Genomic DNA, 17,938 nt, shown 5'->3' with positions numbered 1-17,938 from the left:
TAATCCCTACTTTAGCGCCTCAAGAACCACTCTGGTTTGTGATTTCAGATTTTTTATCTCCTTTGTTGGAAATTATCATTTTTACTATCTGCTCTGTAAGGACACTTAGTGGCACTATACAGACAATAAAATACATTTAGTCCTGCCCTATTGCAGACCTTGCAACAGGAAGATGCATTAAATCTTTTAAATGCTGAAGGAGAAGTCCATCTGTATATCCCTATGAACATTTCCCAAAACACTGATTATACATTATTTGTTGTTTAGAAGGCTCAGCTCTTGCCAGATTAGTCTCCGAGTTTTCATTTACTTAGTTTTTCCTTCACTTACTTATATCTCTTTGCTCACTGTCTTCTTGGCTGATCTTGCCCAACTTTCCAGCCTCCCAATGCTTACAAGAGAAGTTAAATTGATTATTTAACCAGTTAATTATTTATTATAAAACATTGATTATTTGACCAGTTCTAAAGGAAGTGTTAAAAATAGTGATGGACCTACCTGATCTCCCCAAATACAGCTCCTGCTCTTAGTGTAACCAGGACTTTTGTACCATCAGGACCTCCAAGGACTTGAACTTCACCTTGCTTGATGATGTACATCTCTCTGCCAATCTCTCCCTGGACACAGAAACATATAACAATCTAATTTTTTGACGTAGAATAATCTGAAAAACTTCCATTTAAATATATTTCCTTGTTCTTATACACTGTTTTGCCATTATTATAGAGAAACTAATTTTTGTCCCACTTTTTCTAGCACTGAACACAAGTGCAAGGACTGACTTTGGCAGATCTAATTGTGATGTGAGGCAATATTTGAGTAGAATTAAGACTATCCAGGCCAGCTTGAAAAATGAAGACTAGATAATAAACAAGATTATATCAGTCATTTCCATCAAGTATCCAGGTAGAAACTAAAGTAATTCAGCAGAACATTCAATAGAAGAAGTGTGAAAACCCCTGTGCTTCATGGTTTAAAAAGTTTCAGTTTTCACTCCATTAATTCTAATCTTCACTTATCTAACTTACAAGGAAAATAAGAATAAAAAATCACTCAAAACTTTGTCTACTTTGATGTAATCACTGGATGGCTTGAGATTATTAGTTCACTTATTTATCCTCCACAAGACCTCATGAGATTAAAACGCATGATATCAGTATATAGGATGAAAAGCAGGCAAACTGGAATAATAGAAGGGACGTCACAAACATAATCATAACTGTCCTTACAACATCTCAGTAATGGGAAAATAAATATTTTTCCATTTGTGCTTCCATTTCATTTTAAAAGCAAAACTGCAGCAGCAGCAAAGCTAGGATTCAAAATGTAGGGTTTGTACTTCCTTTCCCTTAATCTGGTTTTCAAAACCTGCATGCTGGAGCCTCTTTGGTAAGGTATGATGAGGCACACCCAGGTAGGAGGTACTCCCAGTTCTCAGGTTCCAACAGGGTTTTATTCCTTGCTAAAAAATACAGTGTTAGTGGGACTACCATGGTTGTTGGCCACATTGTAGATCTATATAAGTGAGCATCCTCAGTGCTCTGAATCTGTCTGGAATAAAATGGTACTCCCATTTTTTGTAACCCATCCTTGTTTAGAACTGCTTTTATCTGACTGCAGGATCAAGACCTAGAACCTGTTACTGTCATTTATTATACTTGCTGTGGCAGAGTCCCAGCCACAGTCCAAGATCCTCTTATGCTGTGTTTTGTGCAAGCAAATTACTCTCCCATCCTGCCTAGCAATCAGTAATTCTGGGATTGGTTTTTCAAGGGACACACCTGATCCTTCAGTGCATTCACAAATAACTTCCTGCATTGTGGAACTGGTGGAACTACCTCAGCATTCAGAAAGAGGTTCACAGCATAGAATCATGGAATCACAGAATGGTTTGGGTTGGAAGGGACCTGAAAGATCAGTCATCTAATTCAACTCCCCTGCACGGGCAGGGACACCTCCCACACCTTCCACCTTCCTCAGCTCCTTGAGGGAGCAGGACCTTTGTGACCAGAACTAGACCAGATCGGCTAAAGCTAAGTTAAGGAGTTCTGATGGTCTGTGCTGTGAAGTGTGGGTCACTTAAAAGAACACTAACAGCACTGCTACTTTACCCCCATGCTTTAATTACATCCAGCAGAGCCTATGAGTATGGTAACAAACCTTTGAAAATAGACTTGGGCTTATTTGGACAGAAGACAAGCTATCTACTTGTGCTGCTGTAAGACCAAGTTTGAGCTAAAATGCAAAGAGAAGACACTTCATAGCTATGGGACAGTGTGTCAGCATTCAGCTGGAGATGGTTCCAGGCTCAGAGTGAAGGCAAAGCAAGATCAGATCCTGCTGTAAGGAGCAATATGGGTTATTTACATTCCTGAGTAATTCCACTCCAGTATTTCTGAATACACAAATGAAACACATGCAAAGCATCATGGATTGAGATCTGTAGGGTAGGTTTGTATGTATATATGTATAAAAAATTAAGCTTGCTCCATTTTCAATATTCAAACTTCATGATGTGTCCCTAGATAAGCCATATTTACATTAAATACTTTCCCATACTATTATAATTTTGTTTGCTAATATAAGTAATAAAACCCATATTGTCTTGTTCTGTGTTGAAACATGAGAGCAAATTTGTTGTTATTACATAGAATACCTTAATTATTTTTATGCTATCTAATTCACTCAGGATTAATTTTATTTAAAGAATACTATTGACCTATGTCTGAACTCTTTTTTTTTTTGTTTTTTTTTTTTTTTTTCTAAAATACATATTATATTTATTGTTTGAAAGAGACAGAAATGCTCACCTTTTTGCAGACAAAGTCACCAGGTAAATACACAATGGATTTCAACCTTAGCAGCATGTCATATATCATCTGAGTATCACAGCCCTGTTAAAATTAAGTAGAATTGTTCTGTATTGATTTAGTAACACAAGTGACTATTAGTGCATACACTGGGCAGCAAGTTAATACAATAGTGATCCAGGGGTTCATAAGTGGAATGAAAAATGAAAACATAGTAAGGGACAGCTTTTAAAAGAGAGAAATTATTGAAGGAAATGTCATTTCAGATACGTATAATATTCTCCTTGGGTTGAGCAATTTTTTAATATATATTTTTTTTTTAATGGAGTGAGCTTCTGTACATCTACGATGTTCAGTGCTTTTTTCCTGTGTTATAGGTCTTTTAGATGATTTTTATACTGACCCAGGGGAAAAAAAGCAGGTCAAATTCTTTTTATGATTCTATGAATTCCAAGTCTTTAGCGAATGTTGCAGAAACATTGGAACTATGTAATGTTTAAACACAGACACCCTGATTTCTTGCAACTGTCCTAAAAATGGTTAAGCTCAATGTATTTCATGACTACTTCTAAAAATGCAATGTCTCCCCATTTTTGATGTAAAATGTCCAATCTTAAGTACCACATTTAAATAATCTCTCTTGAAACCTATCATGATAATGATAAGAAAGCTCCTTTGAACAAAAAGCTACTAAAAATAACATTCACTACATCAAAGCTGTGTTCCCAGAACAAATAGTAACCATGATCTCTCAGGCAGTGCTAGGCAGTAGACAGCAAGGTGATCTGTACTAAAAGCGATATTCTTCTAAATTTAGCTCTAGAGATTAGTTATACTCTAGAATCTGACAGTCTGACCATCAGCTTTAATATGTTGGTATAACAGGACTGTTTCTTAATCTCATTCACTTTTTTTTTTTTTTTTTTAATCTCTGATTTAACACAAAAAAGGCAGGTACTTGTCTTTGTCCTGACTTGTCCCCACTGACTTAGATATTTCTTAGACTTATTTTGCCTTGAATATTAACAAATACGTTCTTAAGTGTGGCAAGATGCACAAAACAAGGTTTCTGTCTCACAAATACCACACATTGCTGCATTCTTCAGTAAAGGTACTTGCTTTGAATAAGTCAACTTTATTGACAATTGCAAAGTTCACATCAATTGCAATGGCTAATTGCATTTTGGTTGGCATCTGCTCCAGTAATTCTGATTCATCTGTAACAGAAATTAAAAAAAGAAAAAAGAAAAATGAAAACCTGATTAGTGGGAAACTATAAAAGAATAATGAAAGAAAGTCTATAAGAATGAGCATTGCATAGAAAAACAACTTAGTGGAGTAATTCTAGCATTTATTAGTTCAAATGAGGAAGATGCTAATATGCTAACCAGAAAAAATTGTCTTTTAAGTTGCATATCTCGTCTAAAGATATAACCAGAACTTTACATAAAGTAATAGAAATTGTGAAGCGTTGTATTGCTTTGGGGTTTTTTGCTTTTCTAAAGGAAATGGAATACCCTCCTCTTGCTCTCTCCTATGAAATTCAGAAAAGAAGAAATGTGCCTTTCAGCTTATAGCTATATCTGTACAGAACACTCTCTTTTTGAGCTTCTGTGTAACTGGAATTGGAAAGCCTTACCCAGCATTCCCTGAGAGTCCCATGTGTATTCATACCAGGTTCGAACACGATTTTGAACCACTTTTGGAATGGAGTAAGTGTTCATATAGGAGACAGTGTTGTCCATACAGGATCGGTAGTAGTTCTGTCCTGCTGTAGCTGCTCCGATTACATCTCTCATCTGCAAACATCAGTTTACAGATTACTACACATTTCAGGAAAAATAGTCATGATTTGAGTATCTTGTCAATGACATTAAAAAAAAAAAGGATAAAACTCTTGTTTACAAAATTGCTGATTAATTATGCATTCGACTCCATGTTTTGAATAGTTCCTTCATCTGCTTTTTCAGAAACATTAAAGATAAAACTTAACTGTGTAAGAAACAGTCTATATTTTTTATTTTTAAAGGAATCATTTGTATTTTTCAGCTTGCTCTTCTGTCTTTTATTTCTGTAGTTGCATGAAAAATACAGATAATGCTTTTGTAAACATCTATAATAAAGCTACTGTGCATTTGTTGTGCCATGCAAGTCAGAAATGAAGCAAACCAGGCTAAATTTCTGTAATAACATCAGCTGGCACCAATAGAGCTAAGATCCTGACACTGTTTAAATTGAAGCTAGATCAGTCCTAAAAATCCACTTTGGGCTGAAAGTTGACCTTGAAGACTTTAGTGCAGGAACATCATTTAAAATTTCAACACAAATGTAATTTGTTTTTAGTAGAACAGCTTCACACTGCAGTGGCCAAGGATTAGTATGCTACTGAGGTAAATTCTATTTCTTATTACAGAAAGGCAATTGATTGGAGGAATAACAATTTTTAGGCAGTTATGCTAAATTGGGAATAACTCAGTAAGTTTAAAATATTTTTGTAAACAGGAATTATAACAAAATGTAATGAAGCTGCTCGTGTATTAATAAGTTTTGATTCCACAATTGACTACCCTGGTTCCAAAAGATAATCTCAAATCTATTTGGGGAAGAGAGCTTTTATATGAATAATCAGTTTTTGGTAATTTTTGGTTTTATTTTTGGTAATACTTGTTTGTGGATGAATTTGAAATTTTATAGGAAAGAATGTTCTATGATAATTGGGTATCTCACACTTCTAAATTGTGAGAGGCATATATATTTTTTTAACTTTGGCTGAACTTTTTTTCACATTCTGAACTCATAAAGAAAAAATCACCAATATCTTTACTTTTTCATATTAATTCTCCCAGTAACAGACACGTAGAAATCAAAAGCTCTGGAATCACTTCTAAATGAATCCAACACAAGACACAGCCTGACATAAGAATCATTTTATTTTTCTGTAGGCAAGGTATTTTAAAACCTGTGGACCTAAAGCCCAAATTTAATAGTTAACAAGCTACAAGCTGGAAATAGTCCATGCTGGGTTCCATTTGTTTGGAAGTATAACTGATTTGCTGTGCGGTAGGCTTTTTTTTTTTTTTTTTTTTTCCTCTTGCTATATGAAAATCAAGAGAAAGAGAAAATAGTCAATTTTCAAATCAACAAATATTTTGTAACTTATGGAAGATATCTCAATTCTGGTTTGACAGAAAGCTTGCGATTTGTATTCTCAGTAGTATTAAGTATGATTTATTTGATAATTTGTACATATTAATATAATTATACTTGCAATTATAACTTTCATATCAGATTTAACAGTAGAGTGTGAATGTTAAGGAACTGCCTCCTTGGCTGTGAAGAAGAAAAAAAGAATTGTACATAGATTTAAGAATTATCTGTGTCATGCAGAGACTTGGCTTTAAATCAACTTGTGTGTGAAAGGCTTACAAAACCAGGAACTGATTAAATGCATGCAGCAGTCAGAAGAGTAACTATGGATGACAATGAAAAAGAGGGACATCCATGTTGAAGGTAAAATTTTTCCTGGAACTAAACAGAACAAAATTGAATATATCAGTGCTACATTATAGTACATTGAATACAAGTAGTTATTGATTTCTTTATGTACCTGACCAATTAAGCTGGAGAAGACAAAGACACCCAAGAAAAAATTCAGCAGTTGAAAAACTATCTCAAACAGGGTTTGTGGTTCTGGAAGGCCACCGATGGTGATTAATGTACGAACTGCCCAGTAGTAACACCTCAGGTACCTGTGGATACAGACAGAATTTTTGCTATTGACTGGAGCTACTTATGTCACCTTAACAAACACTTTCTTGCCTTCACTACTTTCCCTCATGCCTGGGAAGAGCTGTCCATGTGAACACCCTTCAGGCTTTTCTCAGAACTCTCCTGGTCTGGAGGGCAAATATAGCAGTTAGCAATAGTCAGTCACTAAGAGTATTTCAACATATGGCTTACATTGCCTCCTTCCCTGTATCCATTTGCTGTCTCTCTCTTCCTATGTTTAAGTGTGAGCTCTTTGGCCAAAGGCTTTTTGTTCTGTTTGTACAGTCCTTTTTGTACAGCCCTGTGCATGACTGAGCCCATTCCATTGAATCACTGTATTTCCATTAGTTGATAACACGAGTTTATAAAAACAACAAAGGACCTGTACAGAATTAATTCTTTTTTATTTTGTGAGGATAGCCATACTAACTCTATACTTATGTATATAAAGTGCCTTGGCATCTCTAATATTCTTTTTAAAATTTCATTCTAAAACCATTAGTAATGCAACGTACCCCATTAAGTGCAGCTGCAATTAATTAGTTCTAATCATTGCCATGAATGTGTTATTGTTTCTTTCTTTTCTGAGCTAACAAATAAATGGTCCAGGAATATTTCTAAAGGCCCCCTAATCATTAGAATTTGACTTTATAAGTCTCTATACAATCAGATTTCAGCTTCTCTAATAATTAGAATTATGTTTTCCTTAATTGTACAGTGAGATTTCCTATCAACAATGACCATAGCTTCTAAAGCAATGAGGATTCATTCTATTTCTTGAATTTTATTGAGTTTGAAATAAAATAAAATTTAAAAAAGCAACAAACCCCCCAGCAACAAAACTGGAATAAATGCTTTTGGAGATGTTTCTTTGAAACAGACAGTCTAGCATATATCTTCTCATGCCTGCACTGAATTTGAGGCCAACCTGATTGGCCTGCAAACTTCAGGAGTACATTTTAGTGTGGTGGCCCCCACTTTAAATTAAATCTTTTTTATTAGTATTATTATTTTTATTAAGATATGAACTCCACTCATATTAATAAATGGTTTGTGTAACAATACTACAAGAAGGTCAGTTTTGTTCAAATATAAGATAGTGAACTGACAATATCAACCACTTCCAGTGAAGAATGTTCCATTTTAAATAACTTGACAGTGTTTCCAAATCTCTTCACCTAAAATGTCAGGATTTCCCATGCAATCAATTTTTGGTTTTCACTACAAAGTCACATTTCTCTTGGTTTCAAATTAATGAAATGCAGTAGCAATGATCACTTTTACCCTGGTTTTCTGGTTTTAAACAGCCAGAACTGTCAGTTTTCATTCAGAGTCCTTAAATCAAAAATCAATTGCATATGTGTCATCCTGTCATTTTTCCTTGTTAGGGATGGAAAATGAACAGTTGGATTACACCAATACAATATTTTCACTCAGGTTCAAAAAAACCCCACCTTTGATTCACACTTGCATCAAAGTATGCATAAGTGGCAGCTTTCACTCAAGAGTTCTGTAGCTCAAAGAAAAAGCAAGAACAAGCCTCACATACCTGTTGGAGGAATTGCAGATTTAAACATAAAGTGATGTCTCTATCTTGTCTAAGAGGATTTGTCATATGAAGCATATTGATATTGTATTTGTTTGTTTTGTGTGAATGCTGTAGAGCTTGAAACATGTAGAATTCATGACTATGAAAATGTAAAGAAATTAGCAGTACTTCTGTGCTTAAGTACTATGGCAAATGAAACAAATTAACAAACTCCCTCACTCCCAATGACCTCAGTTGCCAAGACTGTTAAATCCACCATGATATAATCTCCATTCTGGGAGAGAATCTGTGAAGCATGAAAGCAATTCCTGAAAGGACTTTAGGGATCCTTAACATGCTTCTTTGAAGAATACAGACTCCTGAGGTGTTTTTTTTGTTTGTTTGTTTGTTTTCAGAACTGCCCATCCCTTTCTGAAGATGTAGTTAATACAGTGTTTTTTTTTTGTTTTGTTTTGTTTTGTTTTGTTTTTTAATTTTACTTCACAGGAAATTTTCTACAGATAAAGTCACAGTGATATTCACTGTCTCTTAGGCACAGATTTTATATTTTCTCTTTTTACTTTACTTTATTGGTTTTGTTTTAATCTGACATAAACGTTACAGTGTTGAAATATAAGGGAATGTTTTTCCTAAGAAATGAGATTGTAAATTTTGTTTATGGAAAGCCAGAAAAAAACAGACCACAGTTTCAATGGCATTAGCAGCTCTGTTTCCTACTAGCTAGAGTGTCTGGAAAACATCATTGCTTACCATATGGCTTACTAGCCTGCTATAAAATTACTGTTGGAGCAAACAACATGAGACAAGAAAGAGATTTTCACTCTGCAGAGCATAGACTGTAAGCGTATCCTTCAGGCAATCAGACTACTAGATTTTCCCCTGAAATAAGTCCTATGTATGAAAACATTCAGAAAAAAACAACACATAAAAGACACCTTGTAATGTTATGACAATAAAAATATATTTTTGTAGTGAGTCAGACCCAATACAATTTTTATAAAAGTCCACTTCAGAATATGCTGAAGTTCCTACATGGTTTTGGTTAATACAATTAAATCAAATCTTTGTGCATATGGCTGTCAGATTTTAAGGCGGTATTCACACAGCCCAGTGAAGCTATATTTCAGGGCTGTCACATTTTTAATCTCTGATTACAACCAGCACAGGTTTGAAGTGGAATAAAGAAGAGGCTTTTATAAACAGGCATTCTAATGATGTCCTCCTTGGTACCTTTCCTTCTTGAATGACTTATTCATCAAAAGACTGTGGGTGTGATGTGCTCAGAGAGTAAGGTGTAAACTACAATGATTTATATCAAAAATAAGGCTACAAGTAGCAAGTCTCAAAGCATTAGGTCTGACACATGTATGGGTTGGGCTGCTGTGTTCACATGGCAAGGTTTTGGTAGTGGGGGTCTGCAGGGGTGGGCTCTGTGAGCAGAGCTCAGCAGCTGTCCCATGTCAGATAAGAGCCAGCTCCAGCCAGCTCCTGGATCTGCTGCTGGCCAGAGCTGAGCCACTAAGCAATGTTGTTTGCTCGTCTGTGAGAGCAGATTTAAGAAGGGGGGGGGGGAAATGTGCTGCACAACAGCAGCTGGGAGAGCATGAAATAAGAACCAGCCCTGCAGACCCCAAGAACTGCAGAAGGAGGGCAGGAGGTGCTCCAGGCACAGAGCAGAAGTTCCCCTACGGCCTATGGAGAGGCCCCTGGTGGAGCAGGCTGTCCCCCTGCAGCCCACATGGAGCAGATCCCACATGGCTGCAGCCCATGGAGGAGCCCCTGGTGGAGCAGGTGGATGTGGCCTGGAGGAGGCTGCAGCCCATGGAGAGCCCTCACAGGAGCAGGCCCTGGGCCGGAGCTGCAGCCCGTGGAGAGGAGCCCACGCAGGAGCAAGGGGTTTGGGGGGAGCTGCTGCCCGTGATACAGACCCCATGCTGGAGCAGTTTGCTCTGGGGGGATGGACCCCATGGTACGGAGCCATGTGGGAGCAGTTCTTGAAGAGCTGGGCCTGTGGGAACACTATGCAGGATCAGTTCAGGAAGGCCGGCATCCGTGGGAGGGACCCTACATCAAGCAGGGGGAGAGAGTAAGGAAGAGGAACAGGAGGTAATAAATAACATTATGCTGTCTGTTTTTCCCATGATGATAACTGGTGAGTGATCTCCCTGTCCTTATCTCATCCCTTCCATTGTGCCCTTTCCATTGTATTTTCTCCCGCTTTCCCTTTGAGAAGGAGGAGTGTGAGAGTGGCTGTGGAGGTCAGCTGCCCATCATGGTGAGACCACCACAGCTGTGTATTCAGTTTGTTTGGAGGCACAAAACTGCCTCTGTAGCAAGCTCTGTGGGTGTGACACATCAGACCTATTTGGAAGTACAGCATATAGGTGATATGCACATACGCAACATCTTTAAAGATATGCCATTCTTACTGCATATTGGTCGTTGTAAACCAATGAAGTTGAATTGTTCTAGACTCACACAGTGATCATTTTCTGGGATTTCCAAATATCCACTACGTCTGTACCCAGAGCAGGAAGGCAGCAAGCCATAGAGAAAATTCATTAGGATACAAATGGATGTTTTGATTAGTAAATATGCTAGAGAATTTTGCAGCCTACTTGTAGACGGCTTGCAAACAGCAGAAAAGATATACCATGAGATAAGTGGAACAATTTTTTTGCCCAAATTTATTGTTGAACTGGGGGGCTGCATGAGAATTTTAGCTCCTTAGGTTTACTTTCCCTTATAGGCAGTGAGATGGATACTTCCAGGGGACAATTCAAAACCATGACACTAGGTTCCTGCCTTTAATCACTTTCTAGAGGATTTGTCCATTTTCTCAAGGAATTAAACCAACCTCTTACTTACGTAGTTAAACTAGACTGAAAATAAACACATATGGTTCAAATTGTTCACTTAGCTAGAATTAAGAGACCTTCTCAATATCCTGCTGCTCTGGTCACATAAGCTCTGTGCTATGTTTTTGCATCTGTGATGCTACCCTCCTGCATTAGGAGGGACTGAGGTCTATCTACATAATTATGGGAAATTCATCAAGAGCAGTTTTAATGCTGGGAACACCTTGGGTGGATAATTTTTTTTTTTTTTTTTTTTGGACTGGCGCTAACATTTCAGAGTCTGGACACAGACTGGAAAAGAATACATCTAACAGAAGTTTGGAAGAATTGCTGCTTTGATAATTTGACTTGTGGTTTGAATGCCGTGCTACAGCTGTTATAAATTGGACCTCACTAGTTTGTATTCTTGCTCAGGAATACGTATAATCAAACTGATGAGGGAAACTCTTGCCTGTGTGTTCTTTTTAGCCTGGGAAAGGGAAAAACATGATCCTAAAGTGTTGACATTTTTAAGAACTGGGTTTGGACATCACTAGCAATATTTTATGGACACAGCAGGGATTCTACATAAAACCTTAATGCCATTAAATCAATGCCAGTTCACTTGCTTTGAGTCAGTGTAATTGGAGACTGCTACAGTTTTGTTTCATATGTCAAAATGCTGTCTGACTTTATTTAATTAGTTAAGAAGCCATGTTTGTTTTATCTTCTTTCTGAACACATTCCCATTCTAGATGAGAACAATATTTTACTTCAAATATCTGCCCCTCTCACTGCTGTGTGAAAGGAAATTATTGCTCTACCATAATATATACTTCAGTTCTGGTCACTTATTCTGATATATTTTTCTCAGATTGGAAAACAGGAACAACCAAGAACAAAGAAAAATATATACCTTGAAGTATATTTTCTGGCATGTTTAATTTCAAACTGCATCTCCAATAATAACTGTTGTTCATACTATGACTCTCTGTCAAAAATTTCCAAATATTTGACAAATAGGTATGTCTTGCCTTAGTCTTTGATTTGATGACTATCCTATACAAAAGCCATTTACTGTTAGGAGGATAACAGGTTATACTTTATGAGATGCAGCTCAACTCGGGATACTGCTTGAGTTTCCATGTACCTGGGATTTTATATAGTATAAATTAGGTAGAAGCAAAAGAATAATTGCATGCTAATGTCAGATGAGGTAGATTAATGGATTAAAGAAGCATACATGAATATATTCTTACGTGTGTTTTATTTCAACATCTCAGTGTAATGATTTATCAGTTTATTATTACTGTTAATAATAAATTCTGCCATAAATCCCATTTGATACTAGTGTGACATTGTTTTCAAAATTTTTTTGCTTCTTCACAGAAAAGGGACCACAAAACATTAAAAAACATGACCATTGCCTCTGGGCACAACTGTATTGTCTGTGGTCAAGCCAGAAAATAATTTCTACCAATTTTTTGCATGAATGCAAAGTAAAATAATTTTGAATTTTGCCCGTGAAAAACAGGAAGACTTTTTTTTTTTTTTTTTTTTTCGGGCTCTTTATTCTCAGAGCCTTCAGGTGCTTAGTCTTAGTTAACTTGTTTTTTAATTACAAGACAAGTATTCCCAAGAATAACATTAACTGAAATTGCTATAAAGGAAATTCATTATGCATTTTTCTTGACAGATTTCTAGAATACTTGATCCTGTGAATAAATACCTGTTTATAAGTTTACTTACATAAGTGGTCCCACTGAGCTCCATGAGTCTGCTTGCATGTCTGGTTATAAGATTCCAGCTGCGTATTTTAGTGGTGTGTGAAAGCTTCAGCCATGTTATTTTATTTTATTTTATTTTTTGAGAGAGAACCTTAGCTATTTAAAATCAATGCTACTTTACACGAAGTGTGTTTTACTCTAAAGGTTATTTTCTTACCCTTCAAAACAGTGATTTCACATCAAACTTCTGCAGTCTGACAGAATTACAAAAAAGAAGAGCACATCTCCAAACTATTAAAAGAGAAGCATGAAAAGTTGTTTAAAGGGTGTTTTATCTTAGCAGCAGTATGCAGTTTTGCAAATAACACAGTTAATGAACAAATTATGCTTCTGGGGCTTTAACTATTTTGTGGTCTTTGAAAAAATGTAAATTTTTTCATACATCTACATAATAGATATGTTTTTATATAACTACACCCAGAATATATGACTGCTTGTTTTCTGTTGCTTCCTCTCCCTCATCTTAATGATGGCATTTCTGTCATAAGGAGTTTGTGAGAAGTGTGCCAATATCCACTCCTTCCTATTGGGGACACCCCTTGGCACCTGGTTAAGGTCTTTTCCAAAAATCAGAGATCTTTTTCCAGAGATCAGAGATCTTTTCCAAAGATCAGAGAAAGTCAGTAGATTTTTTTTTTAGACCAATCACAATGGTGCTAAGTGGGAATAAAATGTTGCATTTTAATGACAGTGCTGTGTGGCAGAAAAAGATTGGTGCCTCCGATTCCTTTGAGGTATTGTTCTGTCATCCTTCTAACAGTTCCCATGTGCATAAGTAATCAGTGAGTTTAATTTATCTTTGTTGCTTTCTAAATGTTTAATTAAGTTAGTGCTTAGTACTGACTCATAAGCCTATAAAAGCTAAAAGTACTAAAACAATTATTCACTGCACCTGCCCTCCCCAAATATGTGCTAGTAATGAAAGCTGCTAATCAACAGTCATGGTTCTAAAAGTTAGCTATCCAAGCTAACAGCTATGCACTTGTAAAGTAGGGCATAACCTGCAAACAAAGTCATGGGAAAGGGAGAGGATGAAGGGAGGAGCAAAATCAACGAAAACTAATTGTGAGAGAAAAGGACTTACATGTTTCCTTGGCCATCGTACACCCATCTAGTGCTGCCAAGTCCTTCATAGTCTGAAGCCCAATAATACAAGCATGCATTAATGTGCAAGATAAACAGCAAGTATCCAGTTGTTCGAATGACCCTATAAAAGTCAACAGATTCCAAATTGCAGATGACTAAATTCCTGTTAAAAATGTATAGTTTTCCCTCCTTTTAATATGGCACCCTTTGCTTTTTGTGTCAATAATGTATATACTAAGCATACACTAAGTAGCTCCCCACCTGTATTGACTGAAAAAAAATAGCTGGCCAAAAAAGCTTGTCTCTGATGTTTGTCCAAGGTCAAATAAATATCTTTCCTTGAGTATTTGACACAGGAGTATTTTTTAAATTATGATGTCCTGAGAACTTCAAAATCCACCTCTTTTACTGGCTATGAATATATACAGAAATACGAAGCTATATTAATGAGGCTAGAGGGTACAAAATTATGTGTTTGTCAAATGCCGTTCAAGATAGGCTCTGAACCAGTGAACTAAAGCCAAGGAATGTCGGAGGTCAGAAATGAAATGCTTTGCAAGAGCTTTGCTGGGAAGCCTACAGTAGATCTGCTAAATAGTGTGATTTAGTGGCTACAGCAGGAGTTATATCATTCCTAATCCTGGTTCTTATGCTTATGGCCAGTTCTTCAAAGAACACTGGTGATGAACTACTTATGAACTGAGCGGCTTCCTGTTTAATACAGTAATGATCTCATTGTATATCCTCTGTTCAGTGCATGGGGATCAAAAGGAAGATCTCCTGGATTTAGCTCTCTGTTCAAACATTCATGTATCCAAAGGATAAATAAGGAGGAAAGTATAGGACTTGCCTAAACACAGGGAGGCTGTTCCATAATGGCTACATCTGCTACAGCCAGAATGCAATGCATTTCACAGTGCATAGTAACTGAGAGGGTGGTTATATTTTAATGGTGGTTATAATTTAATGAGGTCTAATTAACTTGGATCTATAAATTAAGCTAATGGGAGATAATGTTTCTGTGGTTGCTTCTGTATTGTTCTCCTTTGCTTGTTCTTCAGGTGCCATTGCATGACCTCTTTGCAACTCCATGCCACTGAGCCATCCCCCTACTTGCACTGTTTCTGGCAACCGAATATCACTTCTCCGGTGAAATGTTGGTGCACTTCCAGGACAGCTCTGTTTAGAGTTGCGAGATGTTGAGAACAGCAGATAGCTGATGTGAGATAGTACTATTGCAAAACTGACCATGCTGGGACTTGGGTACTTGTTTGAATCCATGCAGGTGGACTCTTGAGACCACAGTAAAGGTTCTGGAAGCACTTGCTACAATATATGTTGGCATATATATATAGGCATGCACCTAGAGAAATATATGCCTTTTTATGGCATCTGCCATAATGGTGCAGTAACTTTTTCTAGCTCTATTCCTACAAAAGCAAACAGGTGAATTTGAGAAGTGAATCCATCCAGGCCCACTGTGAAACTGAAAAGCAGTTTCTTCACCTTGTGGAAGTTTAGAGAAGCCTGATTTTGTACCAACAAGACTTAAAAAAGCATAACAAAGAAAGAAAACTCCTCAGTAAGTAAAAGGAGAGGGTAACATATAAATAAGCTTTTAGAAGGACAGAATCTCATAAATACTTTAGTAGAACTTTCAGACTTCTAAGGTCTTTTATTTCTCAGGTATCTGAAAACATGAAACATCATGTTTCAACCTCCTTTTTGAATTTCTAAATCACATAAAATATCTCATTTGCAATGTACGAATACAAAGACTACCATTTAAGTGCAATACTCTCTGAAATAAGTTGGTAATCGTATTTTAATAAGATGGTATTTATGATGCAGCAGTACACAGGAAAAAGATTTTGCCCCCGGACTGGGACAGGGAAAGAAATCTGTTGGTGTAAGAACTGAACAGGATAAATTAAGGCTGTTGACAATGTTTGTCAGTAAATGGCAATAATGGTAATAGAGTAGATAGGCTGATCAGGTCCTAGATGCAGCAGTGACTGCTGAGGGACCTATGAAATTTGCCATACCCATGTCCATGGGCTGCCTGAGTTGGAACCAAAATTCTTTTAGTGAATACAGAAGGTGGGAACACAGTGCAGTAGATATCAATTATAATCACTATTTGAGAGCCGTAAAGAGTTGATTCTCATTCCAAGTTTAGTCAATGTAGTGGAGGATCAAGTTTCTGTATATGCCAGGTTCATGGTGAGAGCATGTTTGAAGAAAAATGTTGATATAGGCTCAAGCTCATAACTTTTATAAAGTACAAATAAACAGCTACTGAGGATTTGGCACTGCTAGGAACCTAAAGAAGCTGTTCTTTAGCTCTTTCACTGAAGAAACTTCTTTCTGATCTGATCAGTTAAATTTTGACAGAAGCCTCAGTGTGGTGAATATTTTGCATGAAAGTAGCCTTTGCACTCAAGCAGACCAGCTGAACTGAACAGGACTTCGTAGATGAATAAAGCTTTACATTTATTATTTTAATGAGTACAATAAAGACAAAGAGATATTAAAAAAGATCTTAATTTGAACAGTTAAAATCTACCATACTGTGCCGACAAATATATACTGTCCAGTGCTTCACTGACAACTTACGACATTGAATGAAAGGCATTCTGTGCCAAGCTGTGCATTCTACAAGGATTTAATAAGCACATACCTGTAGATGTATGCTTTGTCCAGAATAGCTTCCAAACGATCATTAAACTCAAAGAATGTGTTATGCTGAATGGAAAATAAGTGAAAGTCATCCAATCATTATCTTTCACCACACATTTTTCTAGTAATACTGTTATTAGTTCACAAACACATTTTGAAAATAATGGATTTTTCAGCAGTCTGAGTTTCTTTAAACATTTATCTAAAGGTGAACTGCAAAGATAAAAATTGAGTAAAACATTGTTTTGGGTGTTGAGTGTCCATTAATCTGATTACAGAGATAACCTTGCTGTTTAGGTCACACTGATGTAGATAATTGACTTCTACTTTTTCTTTTTCTGAAATTCCAGTAACTATTCAGTAAGTGCTCATATGTACCAACAACCACATATGCAATTACATAGTAATAATTGCTGCTGTATCCAATTCCTCCTGTTAATAATTTCTAGTTCACTTTTAGCCCTAAGTCAAATCGTGGTTTGTTCAGCCCAGAGCAGAGCAGGATGAGGGGAGGCCTCATGGCGGCCTGCAGCTCCCTCATGAGGGGAGCAGAGGGGCAGGCGCTGAGCTCTGCTCTCTGGGGACAGCGACAGGACCCGAGGGAACGGCATGGAGCTGGGACAGGGGAGGATCAGGCTGGGGGTTAGGGAAAGGTTCTGCACCCAGAGGGTGGTTGGGCACTGGGACAGGCTCCCTAGGGAAGTGGTCACGGCACTGAACCTGCCAGAGTTCAAGAAGCATTTGGACAATGCTCTAAGACACATGGTCTGATTTTTGGGTGATTCTCTGTGGACCCAGGAGTTGGACTTGATGATCCTTGTGGGCCCCTTCCAACTTGAGATATTCTATGATTCTATGATAATATTCCCACATACATTTTTGTTGTTGTTCAGTACACATCTGTTTGACTAATACCAGGTAAAGTTTAACTTTTTATTCTTTCATACTGTTTTGGTTCTGATTTATGGAAGTATGAAGTTTTGTTGAAGACTGAAGTGAAGAGCACCCTCATTTAATTCTTAGAGTTCTTGTTGCTTCTTCCAACTTTAAATGAAAGCCATTTCTTTGTCAACATGCTGCTCCATATTAAGTGCAGTTTCATAAATGGTTTGTAAGTTGAAAAGACGTTCACCTGGTTATACGTGACTATCATTAATTGTTTTGGTTGTGCAGACACAGTATTTTGATGGTGATTCACACAGAGGTAGTTTTACAAAAGAAGAGAGAGAAGAATAATATGGCTCTGAGGTAGCATTTAACCATTAAACTGATCAAAGGAATACTACCATAGTAGTATTCCTTTAGTAGTCAAAGGAATACTACCAGAGCCTACCATATAGCACAGAGTTCAGAGAGAGACTGTGCTCATGTGTAGAGAACATATTGAGGCCTGTTAGGTATTGTGAAATAAAGGGAGAGGGA

At 36.9% G+C, this 17,938-nt stretch overlaps 1 protein-coding gene across 1 annotated transcript in view; it reads right to left on the bottom strand.

The window, feature by feature from the left end:
• The window catches only part of CNGB3 (cyclic nucleotide gated channel subunit beta 3), a 106,508-nt gene that overhangs the window by 7,801 nt on the left and 80,769 nt on the right, over positions 1–17,938 (bottom strand). The window contains exons 9-15 of the mRNA XM_072034999.1: positions 16,518–16,582; positions 13,836–13,958; positions 6,418–6,559; positions 4,450–4,609; positions 3,930–4,027; positions 2,811–2,894; positions 499–617 (exon numbers count right to left, since the gene is read on the bottom strand). Coding sequence (XP_071891100.1) covers positions 499–617; positions 2,811–2,894; positions 3,930–4,027; positions 4,450–4,609; positions 6,418–6,559; positions 13,836–13,958; positions 16,518–16,582 — 791 coding nt within the window. The remainder of the gene's footprint in view (positions 1–498; positions 618–2,810; positions 2,895–3,929; positions 4,028–4,449; positions 4,610–6,417; positions 6,560–13,835; positions 13,959–16,517; positions 16,583–17,938) is intronic.

The sequence above is a fragment of the Anas platyrhynchos genome, chromosome 2 (assembly GCF_047663525.1).
Source record: "Anas platyrhynchos isolate ZD024472 breed Pekin duck chromosome 2, IASCAAS_PekinDuck_T2T, whole genome shotgun sequence".
Taxonomy (NCBI): Eukaryota; Metazoa; Chordata; class Aves; order Anseriformes; family Anatidae; genus Anas; species Anas platyrhynchos.
Note: the sequence above shows the minus strand (reverse complement) of the source record. Positions and strands in the feature narration are given on the sequence as shown.